The sequence below is a fragment of the Hyperolius riggenbachi genome, chromosome 3 (genome assembly GCF_040937935.1).
Source record: "Hyperolius riggenbachi isolate aHypRig1 chromosome 3, aHypRig1.pri, whole genome shotgun sequence".
Lineage (NCBI taxonomy): Eukaryota > Metazoa > Chordata > Amphibia > Anura > Hyperoliidae > Hyperolius > Hyperolius riggenbachi.
In genome coordinates this window covers 318,356,060-318,376,879 of record NC_090648.1, presented here as the reverse complement: position 1 = coordinate 318,376,879, position 20,820 = coordinate 318,356,060, and the positions used below count along the sequence as shown (strand labels likewise).

At 43.7% G+C, this 20,820-nt stretch overlaps 1 protein-coding gene and 1 non-coding gene across 2 annotated transcripts in view; one reads left to right on the top strand and one right to left on the bottom strand.

Annotated features, from left to right (window-relative positions):
• The window catches only part of HAL (histidine ammonia-lyase), a 63,893-nt gene continuing 43,073 nt past the window's right edge, over positions 1–20,820 (bottom strand). The window contains exons 11-20 of the mRNA XM_068276777.1: positions 19,850–19,997; positions 19,641–19,736; positions 16,957–17,015; positions 15,082–15,162; positions 6,611–6,676; positions 5,965–6,130; positions 5,376–5,510; positions 2,315–2,423; positions 2,152–2,221; positions 1–507 (exon numbers count right to left, since the gene is read on the bottom strand). Coding sequence (XP_068132878.1) covers positions 337–507; positions 2,152–2,221; positions 2,315–2,423; positions 5,376–5,510; positions 5,965–6,130; positions 6,611–6,676; positions 15,082–15,162; positions 16,957–17,015; positions 19,641–19,736; positions 19,850–19,997 — 1,101 coding nt within the window. The 3' untranslated portion in view covers positions 1–336. The remainder of the gene's footprint in view (positions 508–2,151; positions 2,222–2,314; positions 2,424–5,375; positions 5,511–5,964; positions 6,131–6,610; positions 6,677–15,081; positions 15,163–16,956; positions 17,016–19,640; positions 19,737–19,849; positions 19,998–20,820) is intronic.
• Positions 3,293–3,481, top strand: LOC137564865 (small nucleolar RNA SNORD17). Its single transcript, XR_011030928.1, has one exon. It is a non-coding gene; the product is annotated as a small nucleolar RNA SNORD17 (small nucleolar RNA).

Sequence of the window (20,820 nt, the reverse complement as noted above, 5' to 3'; positions counted from 1 at the left end):
TACACATACAAAAACACTTTTTTTTTTTAGTTAGACTTCCACTTCTGACATGATGTAATCCATAATTCTTGTTTACATTATCATTGACTATTTTTTATACATGCTTACATTACTGACATCACTTACAGCTCAAATACAATAGATGGTGTTCAGGTATATTTTAAAAGGACATTTAGCTATGTTACAAATACTATAGTAGATCAGGATAGTGGACAATAGACATTATAAATGTTGTGATTACTGTATGTATGATGATGTGTTCTACAAATATTCATAGTGCAGTCAAGGGACATTTACAGAACAAAGAGTAAGCAGAACAACTGTAATGGCTTTGGCCTATGAGTCCTGGAAGTCAGTGTCATTTTGGTCTTGATGGTCATGATGCGGTGAGCAGGAGTTGGTTAGTGACATGGAGTCCACAGAAAATGCTGTAGGAGACACGGGTCTGGATTCTGGAATGTGTTCCATTCTATATTTCTCAATATAAGGCTCTGCTACACTCCAAATCTAGAAGGCAAGAGAAGAAAAAAGTATTACCTGAAATAATTACTAGGTCTATTTATAACTGTGTGTACAATAGCCCTGCTATAGCCAGATTTATTATGTTAACAATAGGGAGAATGATGGATAGAATTTATGATGGGAAACTATACTGGCTTTTTTTTTAATACTTTATTTAAATGGTTACAAAAGGAACAGCCCGGAAGAATGAGCTTTAATGGTGATTTAAAGATTAAGATTTCTGACAATCAGGATCAAAAGTTATTGCAACAAACTTTATTAATACAAAAATAAAGGACAAGCATAAAAGATCAAAACATCCACTTACCAAGAAGCACCTCCTTCTAATACACACATAATTCAGATACACTGAATTATGGGTAGCCCATTTTTACAGTGTTGTAATAACTGCTAAGGTGACCAATAGGGATTTATATCAATTAGTATTGTTTTAAGTGAAGGAGAAGGTCTTCTGTAAACTAAAATTAAAACATTTCCCTCTCAGAACTGAGCCAGATGTTATTTCTTCAGCTTCGTGTTACACATGTACATCATGAGTCAATAACAAAAGATAAGCAAACCACAGAGCTTGCTCAGTGGCTCTGACACTTTTTGGTCAAATATGAACAAGATCCAGGACCTTTGGTCGTTTTTTACTTCCTGGCTCAGCTTCCCTCTACACACTATGTGCAATGCATTAATCATTCACAGTGCTTGGCAAAGAGGGTTTGCTGGTAAAATTACAAATATAAATTTCAGATAGCAATACAAACATCCTTATATAGTTTAGCTGCGAAGACTTTAACAGGAAGAGTAACGTTTATATGGAAGAAATACATATTCATTAGCAAAGTCTAATGATTACGTTTAGATACCACAAGATTCCTGCAGGTGTCTGTTATACAGTTGTGCAAGTTATACACAGTAACAAGATTATGCAAGTTATACACAGTAACAAGGTTTTTCTTTAAACAGTAACCTATTTGCTTTAAAATCAAACTACTGGAGATTGCAGATTTATAAAAAATGATGCATCTGGTTAGCTGTAGGTACAGTACTAGGTGCCTGAAATAATCTTTGCTAAGCTTGGTTCACATTGCACTAAAAACATTGTTTTGTGGATTGAAATGGAAACAGATGCGAATAGACTCTATACAAGCACAGGGAGTCTGTGATTATACTCCAAATGGCTGGGCTTCGACTGCCACTAAGGCTTATTTTAGGGGGAAGCCTTATATTTTGAGCATGCTCGAAATATATGCTAGGACTTACTTTCAGGGGAGGTCCTACTTTAGGGGAAACGCAGTAAATATCTGTATTTTTTGTTTGTTTTTTGCTTAACATTCACTTTAATAGATATTTAATGATCTCGGCCAAAGCTTGAGATGCTTCAATTTCCTGCAAATTTCCATTTACTGAGCAAGCAAAAGGCTCACCAGATAAAGAATACCCGAAAGAGGCCATATATTTTGTAAAACAATTATCCTCAGGCTTTGTCTAATCACCACAGAACAACTGAATTACATGAACAAACAGCAGCAATACATCTACACAGACTACAGGTAGTGGAATGTAATGATTATACATCATTCTAATCCACATATGTGGTTTGTAAAAGCTTAAACAAAAACAGAAAAAAAAAACACTTGCCTTCTGATCAACAAGTAATCTGTGAACTGCATCAATGTCTGGGGCCATGAAACGGTCCTTCATCCATGGCCTAATAAGAAAAGCATGGAACATTTATTGATCATTAACCACAATGAAACGCAGGCCTTCAAAACACAAACTTTGAGGTATTGTTTGCCTTTACCTGACAACAGAGCGCACAAGGTCATAGACTTTCTCCAATGGAGTGGTGGTTCGGAGAGGGCGTAGAAACTCAATACCCTGGCAGGCTGCAAGCAGCTCAATGGCGAGCACTGAGGGGAAACAAATATCCCTTTTAAAACTACAATAATATTTTTTTTTATCTTATGTTTTTCAATTGAAGGGAAAAATCATGGGCCCTAAGGTAGATGAACTTTCAGTAAAATTCTTGTCATAAGCCAACAAAACTGTTTACAGATTGGTTTACTGTGTACTGGATTATTGAAAAAAAAAGTTAAGATTGTTTAAGAAGGTTTGTATCAATGGTCAAAGCAAAGTTCGTCTTTATAAGTGGTTTCTAACCTTACTAATGTAATGTCACCACACTACAGTAAATGTATCTCAAAAGTTCATGACAGAACATCACACAGGGCCTGGTTTAGACAAACCCCAATGCCTGGGGTATCAACTGCAAGAAGGGGCACCACAGAGCTAGTTTATCTTAGACACAACTGCTGGTTCTGTTTAGAAAATAATGGATAGTAATAAGCAATTAATAAGCACTGTTGATTAATAGTGATAGTCATTTCTAGGAGAACCTATGGAGAAACATGATCAGTTTGGTCAGGTGATAGATATGCTAGTCTCCGATTTCTGTCATGATCAAGTGCTAAAGCAGGATGTGATCACATCAAATCAGAGCTTTGTGTTTCTATCAGCTGATCAAATATATCCCATGCTTGTCCATGAGTTCTTCTAGATCTGACAATCACTATTGATTAGCATAACAAAGGAGTCATAAATGTTAAATAGCAGATTCTATTCATTTGCTAATAAAGTTGTAATTGTTTTAGATTTAAAGAGAACCCGAGGTGGGGTTCTCACAATGCTAGCTGCATACAGAGGCTGGGTCTGCCTATAGAGCCCAGCCTCTGTTGCTATTTCAATTCTCCATAAATCCCTCCTGAGCTCTGTAATCCATCATAAATGTGGGCTGTGTTTATCTCTTTACTGTCAGTCTGCCGCTCCCCCCGCCTCCTGCAGAGCTCCAGTCCCTGCCTGCGTCCCTTCCCTCCAATCAGCGGGGAGGGAAGGGACGCGGCTGGGGACCGGAGCTCTGCAGGAGGCGGGGGGAGCGGCAGACTGACAGTAAAGAGATAAACACAGCCCGCTGTGACAAGCTGTGTGTCAGCAGTGCGGCTGGGTTTTATGGTAGATTACAGAGAGCAGGGGTGCTTAGGGGGGATTGAAATAGCAACAGAGGCTGGGCTCTATAGGCAGACCCAGCCTCTGTATGTGAATTGTATTGTTAGAACTTCACCTCGGGTTCTCTTTAATTTGTGTACTGTTGCAACTCTTTGGATTTCCAGGACAATATTCAGATGTGGAAATTCTCGGGCTGTACATAAACAGTATTATGTTTTTATAAAGTGCCTTCACATCTCTCATAATCAGGTTTTGTTTAGTAGGTTTTGCAAGGCTAGTAAGGTGTATATGGCCTAGTAATAAATCTGTGTACCCCAGGCAAGTTGCTAGCTGGAAAGATCTGTGGCTAGTGTCATAGATCTTTTCAAAGTGCCCCGAATGTTGGGGGATGCTAGAGCTGCATCTCTGTTTCCATGGCAGCAGAAGTGCACAGAAGACCTCAGAGTGCATTGGGCAGAGCTACACAAATGCTTTCTAACCTGGCTGAGGCTCCCATGGGGCTAGGCAGCCAGTGAGTAAGGAGTGAGCCTCACTCCTCACTCACTGGCTGCGTGGCCCCATGTAATCCCCAGTGGGGCTACGAGTATCTGCAGCTCCCCCCCTGCACACCACACTCGAGGTCTTCTGTGCGCTCTGGCACCCCCAACATGCGGGACACTTCCAGTGGGCACACTGGTACAACTGCACACTAAGGCACCATAGTCTAGCTTGGAGCCAGCCCACCCAGCACAGTGTGCCAGACCAGCCCAGCCCAGCATCACCGCCAGCACAGCATCATTGCCAACCAGCCCACCCAGCATTACAGCTAGCCAACCCAGCATAACCACCAGCCAACACAGCATCACTGCCATGTACATTTGGCCTCACCCATGACCACACCCACTTTCTTACCACGGCACACATTCACTCTCACCTGGTGCCCAGGATCTGCCAGGATCCTATAAATGTTACTGAAAATATTTTATAGAGTCACATCAATCCAACATGCATACAGACTATTTCGGACTGTTGCTTTAACAAACAGGATGTAGGAAAGAAAATGAAGGAAGCCAATAAAAGCTTCTTTGGGATTCTTCTGTCTCTTGTTTCTGTACTTCTGGACCGTAACAGAAGGAAATGATCATAGATGGGGATACAGGATGACAATAAAAGGCCAAAGGAGATTCTAACAAAACACTTTATCCCTACTGATAGAGTACAGCACTGTGGCGTAATAGAAAGATCTCTCGCCTTGCAGCACTATAGTGAATCACACTATCTGTACGGAGTTTGTATGTTCTGCCTATTTTTGCATGAGTTTCCTCCTAGCGTTCCCACATTCTCATGCTCCCACATTCCAAAACATATTGAAGAGCTATACGTATCCCCTCTAGCCTTAGAATATAGTGAAGATTTAATTGTGAACTCCTCTGACAGATAGTTAGTGCCATAACTATGTATAAAGATTTGCAGAAGATGACAGCAATATATAAATACATTCTAGTAATATTTTATGTTACTGCTACACACCCGTTTATAACAGTGGGACTGGCCTATAGACTTTGGCTGAGCATTTTCTATTGATTTGCACAGTCAAAAGAGCTTTCCTAAGCTCCAGTCAAGAGGAGGAAGGCCCATTCGCAGCTAGGCTACACAACGCCCTTGGAAACTGCGACAGGTGTAATTATTCCCTTGGGAATCTTTTTTTACAGAGTGGAATTAAACTGGCCTGTATCAAGAAAAAGCGGCTATCTTACACACAGGCTTTTGGCAAAATCACGTTTTAAATAGTTATAACTTTTAAGTGGTTTTTAAAATTGTTTTAAAAAGTTATACAAGTGGCCTTTTCCTGCATGGAATTTATACATGCATACGGTTACCTTGTTCTACATGCTCAATGACTCTTAAAGCTTTCCGTGCTGCCCAGCCTCCCATGGACACATGGTCTTCAGTAGCAGCACTAGTAGACAGGGAGTCCACAGATGATGGATGGCACAAAGCCTTATTTTCAGAAACTAATACAAAAATAAATTGTCATTCCATGGTTAGTGAAACCTGTACTTGAAAAATTATACATAAAAAAAATACTATAAGAGCCTTTTTCACAGTAGTTCAGCACCTAAAATTTTGAAAAAGAAAGTGGTTACCGCGTTAAAGGATACCCAAGGTGACATGTGACATGATGAGATAGACATGTGTATGTACAGTGCCTAGCACACAAATAACTATGCTGTGTTCCTTTTTTCTTTCTCTGCCTGGAAGAGCTAAACATCAGGTATGCAAGTGGCACTTCCTGTCAGTCAGGACTGGGTCAGACTACAGTGCGACCCTCACTGATAAGAAATTACAAATATGAAACACTTTCCTCCTAGCAGAAAATGGCTTCTGAGAGCAGGAAAGAGATAAAAAGGATTAACAGTTCATAGATTTAAGCTCAAACACAAAAACATAACATTTACAATTACTCACCAAGTGCGGCTGCAGTGCAGTGTGCAATCATGAATCCGGAGTTCAGTCCACCCTCTGTCACTAAAAATGCAGGCAGCTCACTGAGTGAAGGATTGCAGAGACGTTCAATTCTCCTCTCACTGATTGCAGCAAGTTCATGGACTCCAATAGCCAAATAATCCAAAGCCTGCAGAAAATAGAAATGTGAAAAATGTTATATTAAAAAGGTACAGTGTTTCCTTTCTCAAGATTAACAGACTCTGCGCCACGCAATGTGATAAAACGATTGATTAGTCTCCTATTGGAATTGATTCAGAGAGGAATCAAATTCATTAACACAGTATTGTGCTGTTGGATGCAGTGCAACACTATAGGCCCTTGATCAACCGAGGAAAATCGGTGTGTATGGGTACCTTTAGAGTTTACAAGGTCAGATTTGTAAACCAATTACACATTAGTTGTGTGAGTATTTATTATTCACAGGTGATAAGGAAAAAGACAGGTGTTTAGACAAGGGCCAAAACACTCAGATAGGAGTGTAGAAATACATTCCTGTGACTTGCTCCAGAGCCTGGAGACAAAGTAATTGGGGTCGGACAGGAGAAGAGTGAACACAGTTTGTAGATTCAGGATAATAACAAAATTTACGAGTAATATGTAAGGTTACCTTTGCTGGGTATTCACCATGAAAGTTTCCACCAGAAATAGTCTCTCCTCTTTCTGCAAAAACCATCTTAGAATAAGTTAAGGGAAAGATTTTTTTTCCTTTAAGGGTGGATATAAAACAGATTAGTCTCTCAGGCCAAGAACCCACTAGGAGTGCTTTCTAAGCACCAGTGATTTAAAAAGCTCTTGCTAATGCAATGCTATGGGGGATTTTTATAAAATCACATAGCTGAAGTGGGATTACACCCATAGCATTACATTAGTAAGAGCTTTTCAAATCACAAAGCGCTTAGAAAAGCGCTCCTAGTGGGTTTCTGGCCTCACACCTAAACCAGAGTTCCATCTAAAACATATTCTAATTTTTGAAGGAAGCCAATTAACTTATGTGTAGGTTTTTAGGATGTGGGAGGAAGGGCCTAGGGGTCTTTTGTTCTATTCCAGTAGAGCAGGGGTCTCAAACTCGCGGCTCGTGGGCCATTTGCAGCCCTCGATACAATATTTTGTGGCCCTCGCCGGCAAAAGCTTCCTTATAGTTCGCTTAAGTGCTTCCAAGTAACCTGCCGCATCCCCGCCGCTAAACGGGGCTGCAGAGCAAATCGCCCGGGGGGCAATTCGACGGCATTTCCTGGAAGGGGCAGAGCTTTCAGCCTCTCCCCGCCCCTCTCTGTGAAGGAAGAGTGAGAGGGGCGGGCAGAGGCGGCGATTCGCCGCGATTCTGAAATTCCTTATGCGGCCCAGCCTCATCCTGACTTTGCCTCCTGTGGCCCCCCAGGTAAATTGAGTTTGAGACCCCTGCAGTAGAGACAATGTTTATAATAAGAGTGACAGCAAGTGAGGGAACATTTTCCACCTGTTCCTCCTCGATAAAAATGTATATTACTCATGTCAGGGTTGAAATTTAAATGAATTTTAGGTAAAATGCTACTTCATATATGTTTTTGTGTGAATATAAAAAGGGGGGGGGGGGGGGACTTACCAGGACTGGAGCTCTAACATAAGCATTTTTTAATTTCTCACCAGTGCTTCCTATTGGTGCACTGATTAGGAAGACTGACAATCCTTGGTATGGAAGGATTATCATTGGTCCAGACTCAATTATGCTTTGATTGGGGCTCCCATCTTGATCAGTGATGCAGAGGGCATGGGGGTTGGAGGAACTTTCTTAAAGGCCTCAGAAGACTGCTACAGTGGGACAACTTGCATGTCCCCAGTAATAGAGGGGACATACATGAAAACTGAATTCTTCTGGAGTTTAATTTTATTTAATTTTTATCCAATTAAAAAAAGTGTTTTTTCCAAGAGGTCTGTGTGTTTTAAAGGGAACCTAAAACAAGAGGCTGCCATATTTATTTCCTTTATAAGGGACCCTGAACAGTGATAGAAAAAATAAACCTGGACTTACCTGGGGCTTCCCCCACCCGCCGGCCCACGAGTTCCCTCGGCGTCCTCGGGTCACCTCTGTGGTTCTGATGATGGCCCCATTACCTTGCTGACTTCAGGCAAAGTCATGAGTAAGTGGGCATGCGCGGCCCATCTGCACACCTGGCCTGATCACACGCGCGTCGCCGTAAGCCTCCTGCACATGCGCACTCCTCAAAAGACTGAACTTTACGGTTTGCAGCGATGTGCAAGTGATCGAGCCGGGTGTGCGGATGGGCCACACATGCGCAGTTACTCACGACTTTGGCCGTAGTCGCCAGGATAATGGGGCCGCCAGCAGGACCATGGTGGGGATCCAGAGGAGACAGAGGGACCTTGCATGCTACAGGGGGCTGGAGGAAGCCCCAGGTAAGTCCTGATTTGTTTTTTTCATCGCTGTTCAGGGTCCATTTAAGCAATACCAGTTGCCTGGCTATCCTATTGATCTCTGTCTATAATAATTAGACCATGAACAAGCATGCAGCAGATGAGGTGTTTGACATTTCTGTGAAATCTGACAATATTAGCTGAATGCTTGTTTTTGATGTGATTTAGACACTACAACAGCAAAAAAATTTTGTAAAGCCATTTCACCTGTGGGGCTCAAAGTGCATAAGCATAGCTCAGACTAGTAATTGGCTGAATAGAAACTACTGCAGCCAAATAGATCAGAAGGACAGCCAGGCAACTCATAGGCAAATGCAGTGGGGGATTGCAGCTGCCCAGAATCCCCCTCAGACCAAGGCCAGTGCAGTGTCTGGGGACAGGCACAAGTTGAGACTCCAGAATATCTGCAGGCATCCTGCAGTTCACTGCACTGCCCCTTTCTTTCCCTGCTACAGTTGACTTTGGATGGAGCAGCAGGGTGTGTACAGACTATGGAGCAGCTCTGGGGGACTTAAAGGATACCACAACTGACATGTGGCATAATGAGATAGGCATGGGTATGTACAGTGCTTAGCACACAAATAACTATGCTGTGTTCCTTTTTTTCTTTCTCTGCCTGAAAGAGGTAAATATCAGGTATGTAAGTGGCTGACTCAGTCCTGACTCAGACAGGAAGTGACTACAGTGTGACCCTCACTGATGAGAATTTCCCCCTTTTTTATCTCTTTCTTGCTCTCAGAAGCCATTTTTTTCTAGGAAAGTGTTTTATAGTTTGAATTTCTTATCAGTGAAGGTCACACTGTAGTCACTTCCTGACTGAGTCAGGACTGAGTCAGCCACTTACATACCTGATATTTACCTCTTTCAGGCAGAGAAAGAAAAAAAGGAACACAGCATAGTTATTTGTGTGCTAGGCACTGTACATACCCATGTCTATCTCATTATGCCACATGTCAGTTGTGGTATCCTTTAACCACCCTGGCGTTCTATTAAGATCGCCAGGGCAGCTGCGGGAGGGTTTTTTTTAAATAAAAAAAAACTATTTCATGCAGCCAACTGAAAGTTGGCTGCATGAAAGCCCACTAGAGGGCGCTCCGGAGGCGTTCTTCCGATCGCCTCCGGCGCCCAGAATAAACAAGGAAGGCCGCAATGAGCGGCCTTCCTTGTTTTGCTTAGATCGTCGCCATAGCGACTAGCGGAGTGACGTCAGCCGCCTCCGATCCAGCCCTTAGCGCTGGCCGGAACTTTTTGTTCCGGCTACGCTGGGCTCAGGCGGCTGGGGGGACCCTCTTTCGCCGCTGCTCGCGGCGGATCGCCGCAAAGCGGCGGCGATCAAGCAGCACACGCGGCTGGCAAAGTGCCAGCCGCGTGTGCTGCTCTTTATTTGATGAAAATCGGCCCAGCAGGGCCTGAGCGGCAGCCTCCGGCGGTGATGGACGAGCAGAGTTCGTCCATACCGCCCGGCTGGTTAACAGAGCACAGAGCCAGGTATGAGCAGAGCCCTATGCCCCTGTTGTGTGAATGCTTCACTTTCCCCTTCATTACCAATCTCGGTTGTCCTCATTATCTGTATCCAAACTACTCTTGATCGATCCCATTGCTAATCGGGAGCAGATCGGACATTTTGGAAAAAATTGTCAGATCTTGTCAGTCTCACAGGAAATTGCATTATGTGTACCCAGCATGATTTCCTACCATACCGTGTTTTCCCTAAAGTAAGACATACCCTAAAGGTGCCCATACACTCGTCAGATTGGCAGCAGACAGATAAGAAATGCATCTGATGATCTATCTGATGCGTTTTTAGAACATTTTTTACCAGGATAGAATTCCAATAGATTTCAGTTTGAAATCTGTTGAAATTCGATCTGATGGCATTTTTTTGCCATCAGATTTCCATTAAGGCCAATGCAAACTGATAAGCAATCTCATCAGATCGACCTAAATTTTCCACCCTGCTAGTTCGATGGAAATCCATCGAAATCGATCGAAATCGGCCGTCGATCGGTCGATTGACCAACCGATTTGCGATCGATCGATCGATCGATCGATCGCGATCGATCGGTCGGCCAGAAAATCGGCTGAGTGTATGGGCTGCTTTAGAATAAAACCTAGCAGGAATTTCAAGAATGCTTGGAATGTAAGACATCCTCCAAATTTAAGCTCTAGCTAGGCAGCAGCCCACATGACACCAGCAAGTCACGCTCAATACAAAGCCTGGATACAGGAGAGCAGCAGTATAATGTCAGTTCTACACAGTCCTATATATGTGTCAGGCAATTTGTGTTTTTGTTGGAGCCAGCCCTCCTGATCTGTTGTGATGATAAGCATCAGCAGCACTTCACCTCTTCACCTCTTCCCAGGACACACACACAGCTTATCCTATCATAGCTCTGTAGAGACTGACAGAGTTCTATGCCTGCAAGAAATAGACTCTTAAGGCCCATACACACGGGCTACAACTGTTGCTGGAAACACATGGCGCGCGCATGTTGCGGCAACAGGTCCTCCATGTGTATGAGGCACGCGCAAGCAACTGTTGCTAGTCAGAGCTGTCTCCAGGCGATTGACTTGTTCAATCCCCGGCAACAGCTGTTGCAGCAACCGTCCCTAGTCTTATGGCCCGTACTCACGGGCTGCAGAAGTGGCCTGTCGCCAGCACACGTGAGCGTGCTAGCGACAGGCCGGCGACAGCTTCTCTCCAGGTCCCTCCGCGTACACACGCGGAAGAGGGACCAGCGGCGAGACGGAAGCTGTCGCCGACGTTCCTCCTCCCCCCGCCAGAAGCTCCATTTACCTCTATGGAGGTTGCTGTCGCTAGTCCGCGTACTCACGCGGACTAGCGACAGTTGCGGCGGAGGTGCGGCGGCGACTGTTGCCATGCGATTGAAACTTTCAATCGCATGGCGACAAGAGCGACGGGCGACAGTTCGGGGTGCGCGCGCGTGCAACGGCCCATACTCACGGGCGACCTGTCGCCGCAACACGCGCGCGCCGCGTGTTGAGGCGACAAAAGTCCCTCGTGAGTATGGGCCATTAAGTCGGTGCGGTCATGTGTATGCTAGTCTCTAGCAACTCTTGTGAGTCCGACAGTTCATTGAACCTGCGACAGAAGTTGCTGAGCAACAGTTTCCGCTATGTTGCAGACAGGTTGTTGCCACGTGTATGCAATCGTTGCTTGTATACAACTGTCGTTGCTGGAGACTTTCAACTGTTGCTTGTCTCCATGCAACTGCAGACATCCGTGCCTCGTGTGTATGTAGCTTAACCCACATGATCAGCAGAATCAATTTCTTGTAATTGAGAGCCAATATCTGCTAACCACAAGCTCTGTGTATGTTGCACATGGCATACAGTATGTACATTTTGTATAGGAAAAATACCAGTGTGTTTGCCCAAAAATAAGACATCCTCTGAAAATAAGCCCTAGCACATCTTTTAGAGCAAAAATTAATATAAGAGAGTGTCTTATTTTCGGGGAAACACGTTATTATTATACTATACTAGTCACCTTAGCCCGTTTAAAATCGGGCCAGGTCTGTCATTACTTCGCCGCATGCATGACGCCCACCGCGCGCGGCCCTTCTGGTCCCGTACTCCGGCTTTTACCCCTGCAACTGATATTGGTTAAACGAAAATATATATGGTAGCCTCTATGTACTTCTCAGCTCAGGTGTCCTTTAAAGTGGAACTGAAGTAACTTTTAAAACAAACAGTTTCACTTACCTGGGTCTTCTGCAAGCCCCCAGCAGCCGTCCTGTTCCGCGCCAGTCCTCCACGATCCTCCGTTCTCCCGCCGCCGCTCCATCTTGTTCCTTAACTTGTAAGTCGAGGCCTGCGCAGTCCTGCCAAGTGTATCCTTTTTACGCGTTCCTGTCTGACTGGAACACCTAAAAAGGATACGGGTGGCCAGAGCCGTGCAGGCGCAGTAGCCCAGGGGCGAAACCAAAAGTAGCTGGCGGAGGAAGACCGGAGGATTGTGGAGGACTGGCGTGGGACAGGACATCTGCTGGGAGCTTGCAGAAGTCCCAGGTAAGTGAAACAGTTTGTTTTAAAAGTTACTTAAGTTCCGCTTTAACTGAAAACTACTTTTGGAAATAAGTAAGTTTATCTTTATACTGATTTCTCTGGAGAGGTTGGATATCTGGGAGCAAACTTATTAAAGGCTGCTTTTAGATCCTCATAAGCCCCCCTATATTACAACCACATCCTCCTTGTCACCAATGTTGGGGAAATTCCCCTTTTTAACAATGAGCAAGGATGATTTGCACATGGGAGAGTACCTGTTCCTCTCACTGAGTAGCCCCAAATGTTATGAATTATGTAGGCTGATATTGCTCAGGAGGTGGGGCCCCACACTTGCCTGATGCCTGTGGATAGCTTGCTTCAAGGAAACCTGAGATGAGTTTTCTTGGTGAATTTATACTTACCTAGGGCTTCCTCCAGCCCCATGATGTGCGTGGGCTCCCTCGCCATCCTCTCCGTTATCTACTTATCCCCCTGGTAATCCTGCCAGCCGCGATCTTCTGGGCATGCTCGGCTCAGTACACAGGAGAGCACAACTGGCCACATTACTGGGGAGGATATGGAGACAATGGAGCGACCGGAGAGGACTGGTAGGGAGCCCATGCACCTCATGGGGCTGGAGAAAGCCCCAGGTAAGTATAAATAATGCTGTGTGTATCGCCTCTGGTACTCTTTAAAACCAATAAAAGTCGCTTAACAATATGCCTAAGGATTAGTTCATACTGTAAACCACTAAGCACTTAGCAAATGCAATTTTGCATTGCAACTTTTAAAGCGATTTTTAAAGGAATGTGCATTTTTGCGCATGTTAATTTAAAGAGAACCCGAGGTGGGTTTGAAGAATATTATCTGCATACAGAGGCTGGATCTGCCTATACAGCCCAGCCTCTGTTGCTATCCCAAACCCCCCTAAGGTCCCCCTGCACTCTGCAATCCCTCATAAATCACAGCCACGCTGCTGACAAACAGCTTGTCAGAGCTGGCTGCGTTTATCTCTATAGTGTCAGTTTGCTGCTCTCCCCGCCTCCTGCAGAACTCCGGTCCCCGCCTGCATCCCTTCCCTCCCTGCTGATTGGAGGGAAGGGATGGGGGCGGGGGCAGGGACCGGAGCTATGCAGGAGGCGGGGGAGCAGCCGAGACTGACACTACAGATGTAAACACAGCCTCACAGCACGGCTGTGATTTATGGGGGATTGCAGAGTGCAGGGGGACCTTAGGGGGGTTTGGGATAGCAACAGAGGCTGGGCTGTATAGGCAGATCCAGCCTCTGTATGCAGATAACATTCTTTAAACACACCTCGGGTTCTCTTTAAGCTGAATCACTCTAAAAAATGCTACATGCAGCAAGATTGAATTTTAAACAAATTGCAACGTTACCATGCGGACACATTCATAGGGTGACACTGCACTAGCGATTTGCTGATTGCCGCCAGCATGAACCAGCCCTCAAAGGACTATAAAGTGAAAAACGTATGATATAATGATTTGTATGTGTAATACAGCTAAGAAATGGACATTAGTAGCACAGATATGAGCCTCATATTGTTTCCAGTACATGAAACTTCAGTTGTTATCTATGCAAAAAAAAAAGCTTATCTGAATTCTCTGACTAATTTAGTCAGAGACCAGTGCTCTTTTCTGAAACACTTATCTCACCCTGTCTCTCACGGTTTCTTGTTTCTTTAAGGTCTTACTGCAGAGCTAATCACACTTTGAACTTTCCTACTCTGTTTCATAGATTAAAATACAGAGTATAGTTTGTAAACTGCAAATATTAGAGAATAAAGTAATGTTATACAAAAAAAGCTATATAACTGAAAATAAAAAAAATGAAACTTTTCTTTGCTCCTAATGTTCTATGAATTACCCGTACAACACATACAATTTATTATATCATACTTTTTTTTCGCTCCAGTGTCACTTTAATGCATGTGCTGAAGGACTGAATTAACAAAGTTTTATTGCACCAGCTTCACTACCAATGTTATGTGAACTGAATCAAACAGGCAGCAAATGCAGTGCAATAGCGTTAATGCAATGATTATACAGATTTAATAATGGCACTACCTGCATTAGTCACTGCAACATTTGTGATTTAATATGTCATTATATAGACTTGACATCTCCCGCAGCGTTTTACAGAGTTCAATGAATAATACATGTCGCTCACTATCCCTAAGAGGAATGAATGTGATTTACCACCCATATTTCTTTCTTACTTTGTACAGTGACACAGAAGAGGCTTAATGCTAAATTCAGTAGTATAGTAGTAATAAAACCTGTGCATTTTACAATCACCCCATCACTGCTGATTTATTATTGAACATTAATGGGTTATTACTATTAATTTCTATTTACCAGTATATGATCAACAATCTAGTATATTGGGGACACTAAAGCGTAGTCTTCCTTTGTCAATTCCGTCTAGGATAAAAGTACTCTTTGCAGTGTTCCCCCTAGGCTCTTTTCACCCGGCTAATTTTGGTGAGCACCAGGCTGTGTTGCCCATGTCTGCGGTAAGCCCTGAAAAGTATGGCAAAAAAGGTTTTTGCTATATAAATACACAATGGTAATTATATTAGATATAATGAGTCTTCTGTTGGGAAACTGCATGGTTAGTCACACTACATAAAATGATACAGGGTTGTCTGTTGCGCTGTTAATTTCAGTTGCAATGATGCCCTTCACAAAATCAATGGTATCATTCACTACGCCATGTACCTACAACAACATATCAAAAAGTTAGCATTAATAGCAATCAGTCATGAAATACAAAATTTAAATTCATTTCCCATCAAAACCAAGTAAAATGTCTCAAAATAATTCGAGGGTCTTTTCTTACAATGCAATAACCTGTGTGTAGGAATGGTCAATGAGATGCAAATAATTCCATATATGCAAATGTATGTAGCATTTTTAAGTTGCATATAGTTGCATACAGAATTTGCATAATACTGCATCTGCTCAGAATTATTTGCATGTCATTGACCTGCCATTGACATGGGCAGGCCCGGATTTACCTCAAAGGAGCCTATAGGCACAGATGTCCTGGCATAATAGACTTCACCCTCCATAATCCGAACCGCACCACAAGTAATAATAATAATAATAATAATCTGAACATTTGTATAGCGCTTTTCTCCTGTCGGACTCAAAGCGCTCAAGAGCTGCAGCCACTGGGACGCGCTCAAGAGGCCACCCTGCAGTGTTAGGGAGTCTTGCCTTGAACTCCTTACTGAATAGGTACTTGACCTAGCCAGGATTCGAACCCTGGTCTCCCATGTCAAAGGCAGAGCCCTTAACCAGTACACTATCCAGCCATCCACACAAGTACGCTGGCTGGCCCAGCTGTCACTTCTCCCTTACTTCCCTTACCCGTCACAGGTAGCTACAGGTGTCCCTTAGCACTAGGTAGCCAGAGCTATCCTCAATATCAAGTAGCTAGAGCTGCCCCCAAGTATTAGGCAGCTAGAGAAACCTCAATAATAAATAGGTAGTGGTGCCCCTGACTAAAGGGAGATCTCTTAGGTGGAATGCCGAGAGCTGGGTAAGTAACTTCTCATTTACACTCTCATCAGGACTTTGCATAGGGAAGGAGAGAGGCGCTCTGGGTGGGGAGTGAGCCGCCTTTCCATCATCAGGCGCCTGTAGGCACATGCCTACAGTGCCTTATGGTAAATCCGGCCCTGGACATGGGACATAAGCAAGACTACCCAGCAAATGTGTTTGTACATTTATGCCATTCATTTTTCCAGAGTGGTCATGCTACAATCAGTTCCTTTAATTGCGGTCTAAAACTATGCACAGGTGTTGGACAATAATAAAAAGCAGACCCAAGTTATTTTTAGCCTGTCTAGTAATGGTCCAACAATGCTTGTACAAACTTGGCTGCTGAGATCATCCAAAAAGAAAGAACTGTACTATGGAGAAGAAAGAAGAGATGACTGGAACTTCTCTTTTAAGATGTCAGTCAACTACTTTTTCACCTGAATCCTTGAAAGAAACCTTGAATAACCAAACGTAGCAGGCATATTGAGGTGGAGATCTGGCAGTGTGGCAATTCAAAGGAGCTTCTACTGTATCACAAAGGCATTACAACAGTTTAGCATATTCTGATCCTCTTAACCCAGGAGTTAGACCTCTTCAGTTTGCCTAGTCGAGCACCAGAGAGGGAAGAGAACACTCTCCTATTCTACAACATTGAAAGCTCCAGGTCATATAGCAGTATTCTATAACTGTTATTTCATTTGTCAGCATATACAGTAAAAAGAGGACTGACAAAGAGTATATTATTTCTGAGGACACCAAGCCAGAATGTGATAGATTTGATGAAGTCCCTGTCCATATCTGGTGGGAGCTAACACACAGTACTCTAAGCACAAACCCATATTTGCTCACTATATTAAAGATGAAATATTTAAGGGTTAATTCTTTCAAAGAAGCTGTTTTTTCACAGTAGAAACAGAAAAAGATTACTTATATTGACGACGGTAGTTTTTTTTTTGGCATGCCTACCTGTGGGCAGCAACGTAGGGTGTAAGCATCTTGGACTCTGTCACAAAACCTATGACTTTCTGAGGGAAAAAAAGGGAGAAATAAGACTAAAGAACTCAAGCAAAGAAAGCAGCTCAGCATATGGCAAAGTTATAGTGTGGATGTATTAAGCCAGACTTTCCGATATGAAACCATTTTGAACATATAGGGGTGGATTACGCATATCAACACCCCTGAAAACTTCACTTGCAGATCAGGGGCATAGATATGCATCTGTGTTTATTTACCTTACTGCTGCCAAACATGCACGTGCATCCATTTGCCTTCATCGCCATGCTGCCAATCTGTGATTGGTGAGTGGGAATATGTATTCCCAAAGCTGATCAAAGTGCCTGTAATGAATGATCACCGGAATCAGTGAGATGCCAGTGTTCATTCACAAAGTGAAAGTGAAAAAACACATACGCAACACTTCCTGTGTACTGTTCACACTACAAAGGAATAAAGTGTGGGGAGTCTAGTTGACAAAAAGTAAGAATACACTCACATACACTAAAATATATAAAAGATAATGCATCCCCCATTAGCTATTAACCCTTGCCACCCCCTACCCCATAGTTACCAAAATAAAACACTTGTATAAAAAAAAAAAAGTGACAGCATAGAAAAACAAAACAGTTACTCTAAAAGAAATACTTAAGTGAAAAAAAAATTATCTTTACTCACCTGGGGCATCCCTCAGCCCACTGAAGCTGTATGGTGCCCTCGCAGCCCCGCTCCGATCGTCCTGTCCCCGCCGCGGCTACTTCTGGGTTCGGTGACAGCCGCCGACAGGCTGGGAACGCGAGTGATTCTCCGCGTTCCCAGCCGCTATGTCACCCTCTATGCTGCTATAGCATATAACATATACGCTAAGGCACTGGAGAAGCTGTGAGCGAGGCTTGTTTAGTTTGTAGGGAACTAGAGTATTAAGACAAAAACAAAGTATTTGGCTTGAGGAATGCCCTATAAACTATATGAAAGGAACATAATTATGCAATGAGTAAAAGTTTATCTCGGATCCACTTTAACTACCTCTGTGAATTTCCAGAAAACATGTACTGTTGGTGGGCCTTGAGGACAGGGTTGGGGAACACTGCTCTAAAACGAACCCTCCTGCCGATACGCCCAACAATATCCCTTCTGTCGACACACCCAACACTAACCGTCCTGCCAACAAGCCCGACACTAACCCTCCTGCCGATATGCCCAAAACTAGCCCTTCTTCTGATATGCCCAACACTAACCCTGCTGTCTATACGCCAACACTAGCCCTCCTGCTTATATGCCGAACACTAAGGCTGGTTTCACACTAAAAACCAGCATCCGCGATGTGGTGCGTTGCGCCCGACGCTCTCCATCCCACTGTCAAAAACAGGCCTTCACGGAACACCGTGCTATTGCGCGGTGTTCCCCGTCTTGCCCCTGGCCAAGCAGGAAGTGATGCGCACTTGCCATCACTTCCTGCTTCAGGTATGCGGAAGTGCACGGAAGCGTATTATTAAAATACGCTTCCGCACAAGTGCACCATGACATTGTGTGTAAGTGTAAGTGTTTTTTTTAAAGATCTACGCGTCGCCATAGACTAACATTACTTCTGGGCTGACGCACCTGGCCACAGAGTCTGTGCGGTAATGTAATTCTGGTCCTGCATTGGGGAAACAGCGAAAAGGTCTCTTCCGTCACGTTGCGCCGTAACGTAGCAGTATGAAAGTCTCCATAGACTTTCATTGCACGGTAGTAGGGTGCAGTAAAAATACTGTGATAATAATAATGAATAATGTGATAATAATGTGAAAGGGCCCTCGAGATGTCCCGAATGGTTCGCCGGCGAATGGTTCCAGGCGAACTTCGGTGGTTCGCATTCGCCTACCAAACGCAAACTTTCTCGGAAGTTCGATCCGCCCCATAATGCTCTATGGAGCAAAACTTTTTAATTAGGCTCTTGTGGGCTCCTCCCTCCTCCCTCCACCCTATTCCCTCCTCCCTCCTTCGCGAACTTTTTCGCGAACCGAACCTTTCGCGGAGGTTCGCGAACCTAAAATCGGAGGTTTCGCGACATCTCTAGCCCTCACCCTTCTTCCAATACGAACCAACACTAGCCCTCCTGCCGATATCACCATGACTAACCTTCCTGCCCATACGCCCAAAACAAACCCTCCTTTTGATATGGCTTATACTAATCCTCCTACTGTTGCACCTAACACTAACCCTCCTGCCGATTTTCCTCATACTAACATGGCCTAAACTACACTACATCTAAATTTTGGCTATTCTGTATCCAAACTCTGGCTGAGAGCGATGCGAAACTCATACACCCTGGTGCCGAGAGCTGCAAAAATAACATTGCAATCTATGGAGGGTGCCCGTAGCCAAGAACCATTGCACTCAAGTCACCCGATTTGTCCAGCTATACACTTCACCAAGGAGGAGACGTCAGGAAGCTTCCATGCAAGTCTGCTTCTACATGCATCTACTGCTGTAGATGTTCTACTGTGGTAATTTTCACTGTAAAGTAGGACTGCAGGTAGAGGCAGCTTTCACATGGGCTCTGTAGCTTCTAGTAGATCTGCAATTTATATGCACTTTTATGTTGTACTTTATTGTTCTCTTTTTGCATGAGCCACCCATAAAAATACGTAAAGCAGTTTGATCACACAGATTACCTGCAATCTCCGATGGATGATGATCAGAATCTAGTAATGATCTAAATCGAAAAGCCACCTCTATTTGTCCAGGATGAGGCCGCAGTGCGTGAATATCTGAAAGGCAAACAGGTTCTCATTAACACTGTGAGTGAGTGAGTGAGTGAGTGAGTGAGTGAGTGAGTGAGTGAGTGAGTGAGTGAGTGATGAAGATAAGGAGGGCAAAGTACCTGTATCAAAAGCTTTTGTAGTTCCTTTCAAGACTTCCAGTGTAAGAGCTGCAACAATATCTGCTTGCTTAGCAATTGCATTGGCTCTCTCTACAGCCTCGCATCCCAGAGATGTGATCATTTGTGTCCCATTGATCAGTGCCAAGCCCTGCAAACAAAGGGCATGGGGGAAAACTAACTGAAATAGTAAAAAAACAAACAAAAAAAATACACACAAACCTTTTACCCGCTAGAAATCTGTGTTTTAGATGCTATGTGTACTGAAAGCACACCTGACCCAAGGCAAGGCTACCCAAGGTAAGCACAGAGGTATTTGCATGCTGGATTCATATGCCTCTATGCGTTGTCCATGTCCCTGCTCGTTTCCCTGTAATAACGCCTTAAAAAAATTAGACTTTTGGCTAAAGTCAAATTTTTAAACAGGAAGAGGCAGGCTTGCTGCAATGTTCCTATCATATGCTACCTAGGTTCTAAGGCCAGTGTTTCCCTATTACTATTGCCAGGAAAAATGTCTGGCACAAATACAATTAATGCCATTCACACAGACCTTAAACCAGTGTCTTGTCTGGAAGACAATGGGCTCGATTCACAAAGCGGTGCTAACAGTTAGCACCCTGGTGAAAAGCCCTTTATCATGCCTAAACTCAGTTTAGGCATGATAAGTTTAGGTGTGATAAGTTTAGGTGTGATAAGTTTAGGCATGATAAGTTTAGGTGTGATAAGTTTAGGCATGATAAGTTTAAGCACCAACTGCGTTAGCACCGCAGTACCCAGCTGATCAAAAGTTTTACGCTAGCAAAGACTGGTGCACTTCGTATAAAGTTTAATGGCGCTGCTTTGCGTGCGGGACTTTGCAAGCGATCTAAACTTATCTAAACTTAGCATGCCTAAACTTATCACACCTAAACTTATCATGCCTAAACTTATCACACCTAAACTGGCTTTTCACCAGAGTGGTGCAATGGTTATCA